We start from the raw sequence: 13133 nt of genomic DNA, 5'->3' as shown, positions 1-13133 counted from the left end.
AGGTCCACAAACCATGCAGCGCTCCATTTCTAGTGAGTGTATCCTGAAGAACTATTAATGATAAAGCACAATCAGTCTCAAGTTCCCCAGGTGAATCATAATTTCATTTATCATTATCATCACTGCAAAAGATGAAACCTTAAATTTAAAAGGAGCTTATTCTTGAACAGAGTGCCTAACCTCATCTAATGGCTCAGAACAGGGCCTGGCTAATATCCTATTCAGCAGGTATTCGGTCTAGCACAGAATATTTATCACCTAGTACCATTCTTAAAGGGAATGGGGTAGGGATCTGTTTTAAAATAAGTGGAAAAATTAATGCAAAATTAATGGCATGTTCGTAAATAAGTGAAAGCTTTCCTATCTCCAGAGAGGCTTAACCCGGTGAGCGCACGGTCACATCAGCGTGTTCCCGAGCAGCGGCTCCTCCCCTCCAGCCTACGCTCCCTTCTCGCCCACTCCGGGCGCGCGCGGGTGCTCGGTGCCGGCGTCTCCCGCTCAATTTCAATTCTCCCACGCCCACGGCAGCCCCGCGCGCCAGGGTTCCCACTCGCACGCGACCCAGCGCGTCAGTCACGCCGCGTGTCGGCAGTTAACCTTCGCCCCTGGCACGCCGGCCAAGCAGCCCACAGCCTCGCCACAAGCGCAACCAGGACAGGCCTGAGGCATGTCCTCGGGCCCCCGGACAGATGCTGGGCGGCGAACGCGGGGCCGCGCCCCAGCTCCCGGGGTCAGAGACGCTGCGGCAGCCACACCCACCAGCTGCTCGATGACAGCTCCCGAGGCTGGGGCGGGCTATGCCAACAGGTGCAGCTGCCCTCCCTGCCCCGCCCGGGCCCCAGTGCAGGTCCCGCCACCCGCGAGCGCCCTCGCCCGCCCCCGCGCGCACCACCTGTCGGGCTGCTCCGCGCGCGGCCGGCGGCGGACGCCCCGCCCTGCTCCTGAGGAGCGGCCGGCAGGGGCGGCCCGAAATCCCGAGGGAATGACAGCTTTACCGGAGGGTGGGCCCCACGCAGGCGGTGTCGGTGCTCTCGATCTCCTGCAAGATTCGCTCGTGCTCCGGGACGGTGCCCAGACCCTCGCTGCTCTCCGCCATCTTGGCTGGAAGCTGAGGGGCCGGCGAGGCGCGTGGCCGCGCGACTGTCGGCGGCGAGCCGCAGGTGGCGCGAGCGGGAAGGGGCGGGGCGGGGCGGGGCGCGAGGAACGACGGCGCGGGGGCGCGCGGAACGCTGGGGCGGAGGCTCGCGGGCGCGCGAGCGGGTTCCTGCACCTGCCGGAGGGCAAGGTGCTGCTGGCGGTGACTGGGGCCCGAGTGGCCTCCTGCTCTCCCCGGCGACTTGCCCCTGCTGGCCTTTTGACTTTAACACATGTTCTTCTATTCTGTGTCCCAGACCCTCTGCTACACCTTGGGGATACCGTAGCAATGAGAAAAATGAACAATCAAATAATCAGCCTTAATCTGTAGTAAAAACTACGGGAACGTTTACCAGGGAGCCTGATACACTCTGGATGGTGGGAAGTCAGGGAAAGGAAAACATGCACTCAAGAAAAGCAAAACTGTGTGATAGTAAGATTTATTTCAGGAACGAACAAAGATTCCAGATGACCATGACAACCAGTCTAGGTGGAGTCATGTCCCTGCCCTCAGGAAGTTCACAGAGGCCAGCCAACTTGCAAATAAATTATAAAAACGCCAGAAAAAAAATAAATGACAAGAAGTCAAAACACTTGATGGCAACGACACAAAAGAGGCCCAAGGCAATGTATGATTTTATGCCTAAGGCCTTGAACCCAAATGTCCCAATCGCTGGGCTGAGGAGAGGTGAGAGCTCTTGCAGCAGAGAGGTGGGAAAGAGAGAAGAAGCGGTGGCTTGGACAAAGGTACCAGTGTAGAAAAGAGTCCTGCTTAATGACATGTTTGTGGGACGCTGAATAAACCAGTTTGCCATGATCAAAGCAGCAGCTGGGGAAGATTAATCAGGAACAGAGTACAAATCCAGCATGAGGGACAAGGATTTTCTGATCTCCATTAACCCCAGGCTTTGGGTTTCCCTTCAAGCCAACCAACCTCTTTGCTACCCAGCTGCATAATTCATCCCCCTCAACGAGCTTTTACTAAAATCCTACCTATATTCTCCTCCCTACAAAATCCTGGAAGGTGATATGGTATAACAGTTACGAGCATGAGCTCTGAAGTCAGATGTCTGAAAACATTAATTCTTAATGTCACTTCACAGCTGTGTGACACTGGGCAAGAACCCAATCCCTTTATATGTCAGTTTCCCCATCTGTAAATGACAGCAATAGTAGTGTCTACCTCATATTGCCATCCCAGTCCCATATTGTATTAGTTTTCTTTTGTTGCTGTAACAAATTATCACACATTTGGTAGCTTAGCATGACCAAAATGTATTATCTTACAGTTCTGTAGGTTAGAAGTCTGCCACAGGTCTCACTGGGCTAAAATCAAGGTGTCAGCACAACTGTGTTCCTTTCCAAAGACTCTAGGAGAGAGTTTGTTTCCTTGCCTTTTCCAGCTTCTAGAGGCCACTCACATTCCTTGGCTTGTGATCTCCTTCCTCCATCTTCAAAGCTAGCAATATTACATCTCGTGACCTTTCTTATATAGTCACGTCTTCCTCTGACTCTGACCTAGGCTGGAAAAGATTCTCTGCTCTTAAGGACCTATGTGATTAGATTGAACCCAACTATTTAATCCAGGATAATCTTCCATCTCAAGTTCCTTAACCTTAATCACAACCTTTTTGTTATGTAAAGTAACATCATCACAGGTTCCAGAGATTAGAATACCAGCATCTTTGAGGGGTCTTTATTCTGCCTGCCACACTTAGTAAGGGCCTGTAAATGTTACTAATGCCCTCCTTAGTAATCTGGAATCTCTCTCCTTCTTGGAAAATTCAACTCAAAATTTATTGCCTTCATAAAGATTCCCTTAACTAATCACAACCTTCTATAGTGACTACAGGTTCAATTTAGTACATTTATTCACTCCCCCAATAGTTTGCGCTTGTTTTGACTAGTTCCTTTTCATTCATTTGTGGGTTTTGTTTGTTTTGTACACTTGGTCCCCAGGGAACCTCAGTGAATACTGGCTTGAAAGACGAAAGAGTCTCCTCATTCCACCATGAAACCTCATTACAGGCCAGTGTGAAGTCATCATAACCTCACCCTTGTTTCCACTGTCTTGACGGTATGTGAGAATCCAGACCTCCTCTGGTAATCCCACTTCCTTGTGCTGCATGAATATGCAGGTACAGAAAATCTCTTCCCAAATCCACCAGCATTGTCACACCATGTTAAGGTCCTTGAGTTCAGATGATTTTTTCTTTAATTTTGTACCTTCCTATAGTTCCTCATAGAGTTCTACAGATACCTGAGAGAAAGCTAGAGGGGTTTTGAAACCAAATAGTGCTGAAGCTCTGAAACTATTGGAAAGAGTTCAGGATGAATTAGAAAGGAGCATTACAAATAGTTCTGAGCAGAGGTAGGAGTTTGATTAATATGATTGGTAAAAATATCAAATTATAAAAACTTAGTTTCTTCAAACTTGCTCTTTATATATTAACATTGAATATAATGTCTAATAATGTGGTTATATTCGATTGCCATAATAGAAACCTACAACACTAACAGAGAATGTTACCTGAAATTCCCCGATGCTGGCTTTTATCAAGAACTCCAGTGTGAGAAACAATATTTATGGACTTTCATCAAAGGATATAAACTTCATTTATTCCTCTGGTTATTTAAAAATTTATTCCTGGATCAAGCCAAATATCTTTGTACAGAGATTTCATACCAATTTTTTTTATTGATTAGTAAAAACCTGAACTTTTTCCTTGGCTGACTGCCTCTTCTTAGATGACTGAGACACCACCACCTGGTGTTAGCACACCCTAATTGCAGGTTCAGCTCTTGGGAGAGGAAAATAAACCTTTTGAAAATTGAAACTTAAACCAAAACATTAAAAATGAGAACAGGGGCTGGGTGTGGTGGCTCACACCTGTAATCCTAGCACTCTGGGAGGCTGAGGCAGGAGGATTGTTTGAGCTCAGGAGTTCGAAACCAGCCTGAGCAAGAGCAAGACCCCGTCTCTACTAAAAATAGAAAGAAATTAGCTGGAGAACTAAAAATATATAGAAAAAATTAGCTGGGCATGGTGGCACATGCCTGTAGTCCCAGCTACTTGGGAGGCTGAGCCAGAAAGATTGCTTGAGCCCAGGAGTTTGAGGTTGCTGTGAGCTAGGCTGACGCCACGGCACTCTAGCCAGGGTGACAGAGCGGGACTCTGCCTCAAAAAAAAAAAAAAGAAAAAATACAAAAAATGAGAACAAATTTTAGCCACTCATACAAAGAGAATGAAAAGCTAGTTTTCTCTACAGGAAATGGAACACTATCTTAGCTCAGTTGATGTATTAATACGTAATCAGAATTCATTGTTCTAAAGAATAAAGGAAGACAAGGAAAGCAGGGCATGTGACACAGGCCAGCTTCCTGTTTGGCAAATGACTCCTGCTGGGGCATTCCTTTGCTGAGCATCCCTTACCCACACCTTGCCCCATGTTTTTCACCAATCTTGACACCACTTATCCAAACAGAGCTCCAAATGGCCCTGGTCTGGGAAGCCAGCCCTGCTTAGACACTTTTTACACCAGGCCTGTTTCAGCATTTGCCCATAAAGATTACCTCAACATAAGCAACGGTATCTTCCCCGGAGTTCAAGTAAACGTGGAAGGAAGTCCATTGACCACTTCTCCTTCTGAAACAGTTTCTGCTGGTTCCCTCTGAGACTTCTGAAAGTTCTGTTAGTGCCTGGAGGTTTTTGCTAAAAATTTAAAGCTAAGTGTCCTAAATAACTAACTGTAGATTTTAGTCATGGACATAGATATACCAAATATATAAATGTGTAAAAAAAGCCCACCCAAGGGATAAATGATTGAATTAGTCTGGCCTGAGGAAGCTGAGGGGATTGTAGGGTACACACAGGCAGATTGCTCATGCATGTTATTTTTTGGCAATGGATATTGACTTCCAGAGATCCAACCAAAATCTTCAGGACTACTAAAAGAAGAAGACACACTAGGAAGACTGGCAGGGCCTGAGATGCATTCTGTGTCCAGTACAAAACTAACCAGTAAAGTAAGGATTTAACTTGTAAATAAATTCTCAGTCATTGACAACTTATACTTTGAGCCATTTGTCTACAGTCTAATAACCTATCTTAGGAAAGCTCCTCTCTCGGAATGAGGCTGTAGAGTGCAGCTGCCCTGGTCTGGTATTTAACTACTTGGGTTCAAATTCCAACTTATCTTTTTTTTTTTTTTTTTTTTGAAACAGGGTCTTGCTCTGTTGCCTGGGCAAGAGTGCACTGGCGTCATCATAGCTCACTGCAGCCTCCTGGGCTTGAGCATTCCTCCTGCCTCAACTTCCTGAGTATCTGGGACTACAGGCCAAAGCCACCATGCCCAGCTAATTTTTCTGTTTTTTGTAGACACAGGGTCTCGTTCTTGCTCAGGCTGGTCTTGAACTCCTGGCCTCAAGCGATCCTCCCACCTTGGCCTCCCAGAGTGCTAGGATTACAGGCGTGAGCCACCATGCCCAGCCTCCAACTGTTCTCTTACTAGATGTTGGGCCTTGGGGAGTTACTTAAATTTGTCTAAGCCTCAGTTTCTCCAAGTCTGAACTAGGGACCATAAGAGTCTCTAGCTCACCAAACTGTGAGGATTAAAGAAGATAACGTATGTATAATGTTTAGCCCAGAGCTCAATCCACATTAGCACTGGAGGCTAGGATTATCAGGCATTTGTTAGTAGCCTAGCATTTATCTTCCTCTTTGATAAAATAAAAATTAAAAGTAGACACATAAATGTTCTTTTTTCTAATCGTTAACAAAATAGCCCTACTGCATATCAGGGTTTTCTGCATGCTCAATGGGTGGAAACTCCCTGAAATTTGTTCCCTGCTATCATAGAGGAGGAAACAGGAACATGTATTTGGGTTAGACTTGGTTTCAGACCCACTTTAGTGAGCCCTCTGGATCTTGTACTTATAAGGAAAGTGCCTCTTCATTGTCCTTGGGGGCAGTGCTCATGCATCCTTTGAGGCACATATTATGGTGGGAAGCAAATCACTGAGTCTATCTCTACTCCCAGGCACTGCTCCTAAGTCAAGTACAGGGACAATGTCTGTATTGTTCACTGTCCAGCCCAGTGCCTTGCATATAGTATGTGCTCAATTAATATTTGTTAAATGAAAGCTCCATATGCAAATATTTCTCACGTTAAGCTTAATGTTGTAAAGGCATGTTTTATGAGGTAGGGTACATCTCTACAAAAAGATTCTCCTCCCCTCCACCCGGGAATCCTATCTTGATCTTCTCAAGATGTTGCTAGTATCATTCAGATGTTTCTTAAAGAATTTTAGACCCTTTTTATGTAATTGCAGAACTGTATCAAAATGTAAAGTACAGGCAGTCCTTATACATTGGCTCTGATAAACTAAGCCTTCCCCATGGCTTTTAGCCACTCATCTCAGATGTCCAGTCACAGGGCCACTCCTCCAGTTTCTGCCCTGGAGGTATGGTGACCTCAAGTGGCCACACTCTGTAAGTGCAAGAGAATAAACGCCCAGCCCATCTGGGAGGATTCCTGCTGCAAAACCCTGTCTGCTGTTCCATAAAGATCTGGACCTTACCATGGAGAACAATACAAGGAAATTTGAAATTGAAGCCAAATAAACTCATTTTTTTTCCTGAAATATACACCAGTCCTCAGAGGAGTTCAAAAGTAATTAGCCCCGGATTTTGTTCATTAAAGAACTATTTTTATTGAATGTTTGCCGTATGCCAGGCTCTGTGTTAAGCTCTCAGACAGGGCTGGCTCATGGATGTGTAACCTGTGCGGTTGTACTTGGTTGAATACTCTGCCATCATCATCTTGTATTGCTTAGTAATTTTTGTACAAGGAGCTCTACATTTTCATTGTACATTGGGCCCCACAAATTGTTGCTATCCCTGCCTTTAGAACAATGTCCTGAAAGCACCATTAGCTTGCTTATCCCAAAACTACACATTTTGATGTCCACTGAGCAATTAAGAGCAATATTTTGTGTTCCAGTCTCCTCTTTCCTTGGTATCCCGCCCCCGCCCTCTCCTCTCACTTTCCTATTTTTCTTTCTTTCCTTTTGGCAAAACAGGTTTAGAAATGTAACTAATGTCATGCAATGAAATAATAATAATGATGATGATAGCTGACACTCTCTGGCCACTGTCTGTAAAAGCCCTGGACCCTCCTATCCCTTACTCTGTTTTGTTACTTTTCAAAGCACTTATTGCCACTTTTTAATTTGCGTATTTTTAGCTCCCCTCACTAAAATACAAGCTCCCTGTCAGCAAGGAATTTCCAGGTCTTGATCTTATATATCCACAATATGTAGCACACTACACCATTCTCATTAGAGATTGAGTTCACATTGCATTAGTATAAAATATAAGCATTAGTGAATGTGATTTTAAAAAGGGATACCTCTCTCCCCAGAATATTATGCAACCAAAGTAAAATTTACATTACTCTAAGACAAGCACAGAAAGACAAATTCCACATGATCTCACTTATAGGCAGAATCTACAAAAGTCAAGCTCATGGAAGTAGAGAGTAGAATGGTAGTTATCAGAGGTTGGGGAGGGGGCTGGATAGGAAAAGGGGAGATATTAAGCAAAGGGTACAAAGTTTCAGTTAGACAGAAGGAATAAGCTTCAGTGAGCTATTGCACAGAATGGTGACTATAATTAACAATAATGTATTATATATTTCAAAATTGCTAAAAGAGTAGATTTTAAATGGTCTCACTACAAAAAATGTTAAGTATGTAAGGTGATGGATATGCTAATTAGCTTGATTAATCATTCTACAATGCAAACATATATCAAAACATCATTTTGTATCATAAGTATATGCAGTTATTTGTCAATTATTAATAAAAATAATTTTTTAATTTGCATAATATTTTTCCACTCGTTCAGAATTTTAAGATGTTATGAGTGCTTGTTTATGTCAAGACTCTAAAGTATATGTTTATTAAATTATACTGGATTATATATCTCAAATGTAAATTAGACAATAATAGTACTCGCTTATATTTATTGAGCATTTACTATGTGCCAGGCAGGCATTGTGCTAAGCACTTCATGTGCACTAACCATTCGAGATAGGTTTTATTATAATCCCCATTTTATAGTTTCAGAAACTGAGGCCAAAATCATACAATTAATAAGTGTCTGGTTTAGAGTAACACTTAAACCTTTGATCTTAATTATTATACTTAATAAAATAAGATTTGGTAGAACTCTTACATTTGTAAAGATCTAAGTAGCAAGCATATTCTAGAATATCTACAGCTGAATTTAACTTGTTAAATTTTTCTTTCTTTTAGTATGTCATCCTAAGATTTTATATTGTATTCAGTTTAGGTTTATCTGGTTTTTTTAAAATGTTTTTGTCCTTTCCTAAAAGCACATTATCTCCATTCCTAAAAACATTAAAGTCAGAGAACTACAATATCCTGTTTGCTCTCAACCTGATAAAACTTCATGGTCAGCTTTTGGAAAAGAGCCTGAAAAAGGCTGTGAATACAAATGTAAAACAATTATATTATCATAAAACAATTACAAAAATTTCTTCTGGTACGTCATCTTGTACAATTCCCTTTTCCTCCTATTTTTCCCAGCCCTCTGCAGGGCCTTCTTTGGACATGCTCCACACTCTCTACCTCCTGCTAACTTGGCAGTGCCCTACCTCGTGTCCATGATTTTCTCATCTCAGTTAGGCTCTGCTACAGCAACAAAACACACTGTAACTTCTGAACCCGAATCAGTTCAGACATTCTACTACTGAACCTGTTCCAAGGGGCTAACAACACACCTGCAGGACCCAAGGAGGCATAACGAGCCCCAGGTTACATCCAGGTCTGAGTCAGTATCCAGGGGAGATCTAATGGGTGACACCTGGCAGCAGGAAGCTCTCCTGTGAATGTGGTAAATATTATAAATATTATGAACACTGCTACTACCCTATCTTAAGACTATCCCTACCATCACTAAATTATTAGAATTATCTTGACATGAGGATTCAGGCAACCATTACCAATACATCAAATAGATACGCTAGTTGAAACCTAATGACTATCTTTGTTCAAGGCAGTTGGTAATGCTGAGTAAAACAGGCACCAAAATTGCAGATTTCTTTAACATGCTTCCAGATAGCCATTAAGCCTCCCAGGGGCAGGCACGCCCCCTAGAGGGAGGAGCTGGCAAGGAGCCCCTTGTATCTAAGCCAAACGGAGGGACTGGGGTGAAAACCAAGAAACCTAAACAGAATAAGAAAATCCAATGGAAATTAGGATGTGATTGCAGCATGATGAAAACAGTGATGCCCAAGGCAAAAGGATTAGGGCAGCAAAACTAATTCCAGGCCCCACCTGCTGGTGAGTTTCAGCCTACTAATATTCTGCCAGCTAGGAGATTTTGAATGCCCGAAGCTAAGCCATGCTAGGACAACACAGCCACTAGCAATAGGCCTTTCTTTACATGTCTCCCTTTTCTCTTAAGTTCAGTCACCACTTGCATGGTTAATATCAAACTCCACTTTTCCACTCTGGAATTTTATTCCCCAATTTAAACTTTATAGCTGTCTGAGATGGCTTTAAAGGATGTTTCATTGGCAATGCAAATAAACCATGGAAAAAGTATAGTGTCTCAGCTTTCCTCGGAAACGATCTTTCCTTCGAACTTAATACTATGGGGTCAGACGTGGTGGTTCATGCCTGTAATCCCAGCACCTTGGGAGGCCAAGGCAGGCGGATCACTTGAGGCCAGAAGTTCGAGACCTGCCTGGGCCACACAGTGAAACCCCATTTCTACAAAAAATAAAACAATTAGCCAGGCATAGTGGCCCGTGTCTATAGTCGCATCTTACTGGGGAGACTGAGGCAGAAGGATCGCTTGAGCCCAGGAGTTCAAAGCTGCAGTGAGCTATGATCGTGCCACTGTACTCCAGCCTGGACGACAGAGTGAGACCCTGCTCAAAAAAGAAAAAAAAATGCTATGGGGCTTAATACCATTTCACATGTAAAATGAAAACAAACACAGGACCTCACAATCGTCTGAGTCTTGTCTGTTCTTCCAAAAAGAAGGCCAAAGGAGCTGACCCAAAGACTCATTGGGAGAGTCAGGCAGGAGACAGGCTGGACCATCCTGGGGGAAGCCTGCTCTGGGAGCAGCCAAATATGAAGGCAGGAGGTGGGAAGAACACAGCCTGGGCAGGGTGACAGCGACTCCTCATTCCAACAACCCACTCACGACTCCTCCGATAGAGGAGATCCATCCTCCTAGATAAAGGCTTGTCAGGCTCTGTGACTCCACTCTACCCACCAAAATAACATGGATGCGTTTTAACAGTAGCCTTTGGAAAGGAGTGCTCTCACCCCATTTCCACACCCAAACGTGAAGCTGGCAGTGGGCATTCTGCTGACAGGGCAGCCCCTGGGGAACACATCTATGCAGTCTCCACTCTTCAGGGTGACGCTGAGAGAATGCTGTGGCTGCCGGATCCAAATAATTTTTTCTTTAGAAAGCTCCCCACACAGAAAGATGTGTGGGGGTGAGTGTGCCAGGAAGATTTGCATGCTCTGTGAAAGAAGAGCTGTTGAGTCACCCTTAAATGACAAAGGTAGAAACCATCTCTGAGTTCTAAGTCACTAAGCTCTCCAAGCTGGTCTTGTTAGAGGAGCAAACTCCACTTGGGCCTGATCTGAACACTGAGCTTGAACAGCTCACCTGAGATTCCCTACCTGAAAACCAAGGTGGGCAGAGAAAGGGAGCTAACAGAGTTTAGGATTTTTACAGCAGAAAATGTTTGTTAAAGCAATGCCTTTTTTCTGTGACAGGGAAAAATGAGTAGGAGAACTCTTCGATAGTCTCGCTATCTCGATTCTTCGGGAATGTTTCTCTCTTGCATTCCCAGCCCCTTCGTCTCAGTGTCCTAACCTTTATCTCACTGTCCATTCCAGGGCCTCATGGCAGGGCCTTTGTGTCCCTGCTGGCCAGCCTACCTCCGGCCAAATCCCTTTTCTACCCTCTCTGCCCTTAGAGCTTGTAGTTTTCAAATACTTCTGCCTCCTCCTCGTCTTTGCTGAAATGACAACATTCTCTCTGAACTGCCTCCTTTCTTTTGCCTTACAAGGTTACTAGTAGCCCATAAGTTCATACAAATTAGTTCAAAATATATCTATCTAAGCTAATACATGCCAGGCCCTCTGGAAACTTCTGCAGTGGATGTGAAGATATGAGACACAGGCCCTGCCCTCAGGAATCTTTAGCTTGGAAATGGTTATAACACAAAATACACACACACATACATATGTACGTCAGAATAAATGCCCTGGATTCTTCAGGGCTTCAAGAAGACAATGTTCGGCCGGGCGCGGTGGCTCACGCCTGTAATCCTAGCACTCTGGGAGGCCGAGGCGGGTGGATCGTTTGAGCTCAGGAGTTCGAGACCAGCCTGAGCGAGACCCCGTCTCTACTAAAAATAGAAAGAAATTATATGGACAACTAAAAATATATATATATAAAATTAGCCGGGCATGGTGGTACATGCCTGTAGTCCCAGTTACTCGGGAGGCTGAGACAGGAGGATCCCTTGAGCTCAGGAGTTTGAGGTTGCTGTGAGCTAGGCTGACGCCACGGCACTCACTCTAGCCTGGGCAACAGAGTGAGACTCTGTCTCAAAAAAAAAAAAAAAAGAAGGCAATGTTCACATCTAGCTGGGGGAATCAGGAGAGGCTTCAAGGAGAAAGAGCATTTGAGCTGTGCCTTGTCAGGTGGGTTGGATTTGGGCAGGCAGAAGTAAGAGCAAACAACAAGGGAAAGGAACCATGAGCACCGAGAGGAAGGACATCTCGGGGCATGTTGTCAGACAGTAAAGAGTCTAGTCTGACCAAATGTAAGGCCTGTCTTTATTTTCCAACCCTCTTATTTGGCCACGTGAGCTGATACGTTCCATAAGTGTAGTTACAATGGAAAATCAGTGATATGCATGGGTATGTGTAGAAAGGCATCAAATGCCAGGCTAAGAAGTTGTCATCTAATCAAATGATTAGAGAAACAGCTTCGGAAATTAGGAAAACTAATTGTGTCTAATATTGTCCCAGACAGAGGCTTGGCAGGGGCTCTGTGACTCCACTCTACCCACCAAAATAACATAGATGTGTTTTAACAGTAGCCTTTGGAAAGGATTGCTCTCACCCCATTTCCATACCCAAACGTGAAGCTGGCAGTGGGCGTTCCAGGCCCACTGGGTGGTGACCGGGAAGCACCTGGGGAACAAATCTATGCAGTCTCCACTCTTCAGGGTGATGCTGAGAGAATGCCGCGGCTGCCAGATCTAGATAATTTTTTCTTTAGAAAGACCAGGTACAATATTGCTACTGGGGATATTTGTCCTCAGAATAGAAGGTAAAACAGATCCAAGAACCCCAAGAGAGACAGTCAGGTCCAGCACCAGAAGAAGACTAGCTGAGCGGATACTTACAAGGACAGACAAAGCCTGTAGATGTTGGCCAGGGTTGTAAGACCCGGTGAGAGGTGGAAAGGGTCAGAGGTTGAAGGCCAAGGGCTCTGAAGCAGTAATGGCAGCAGAGGCTACAATAAATAAAACACATCTGGACTCCTTTCACCCCTTTTCTTGTTTTCCTTTAGACTTAGCCACCTAGCACCTAGCACCTAGCACTTTAACCACCTAGCTACCAGGCAAATGCACAAATTTTAGAAGGTGCTGGTAGAATATAAAGTGTGTTCCATATGGAGAAAATTATTGCATTTCTCATTGCTAAATAGCTCTGGTTTCTTTTACCTACTGAATAGGGTAAAAATTACCTGCCCTTCTTCACAGGATATTCATGATACTGAGATAAGGTGAAGGTATTAATATATGGAACAGTTATAATGGAGTTGTGATTATTTAGCAACTGTACGTACGTATCAATAACCTAAGAATCAACCAATAAATCTCAATAGTTTACCATGGCCCTAACACTACCCTAAGTCCTTTGAAAAG

At 44.2% G+C, this 13133-nt stretch overlaps 1 protein-coding gene across 4 annotated transcripts in view; it reads right to left on the bottom strand.

Moving 5' to 3' along the window:
* Positions 1–13133, bottom strand: part of EXOC6 (exocyst complex component 6) — a 169808-nt gene that overhangs the window by 155688 nt on the left and 987 nt on the right. The window contains exon 1 of one of the 4 annotated variants that reach the window (XM_069461029.1): positions 996–1123. The exons of 1 other annotated variant lie outside the window; for it this stretch is intronic. In XM_069461029.1, coding sequence (XP_069317130.1) covers positions 996–1096 — 101 coding nt within the window. In that variant the 5' untranslated portion in view covers positions 1097–1123. Of the gene's footprint in view, positions 1–995; positions 1124–13133 lie in introns of those variants that run through there. 2 more of the 4 variants (XM_069461028.1, XM_069461030.1) reach the window with 2 other exon arrangements.

This window comes from Eulemur rufifrons, chromosome 28, assembly GCF_041146395.1.
Source record: "Eulemur rufifrons isolate Redbay chromosome 28, OSU_ERuf_1, whole genome shotgun sequence".
Taxonomy (NCBI): domain Eukaryota; kingdom Metazoa; phylum Chordata; class Mammalia; order Primates; family Lemuridae; genus Eulemur; species Eulemur rufifrons.
The sequence above is the reverse complement of the archived record's forward strand: the minus strand, read 5'-3'. Positions and strand labels throughout refer to the sequence as shown.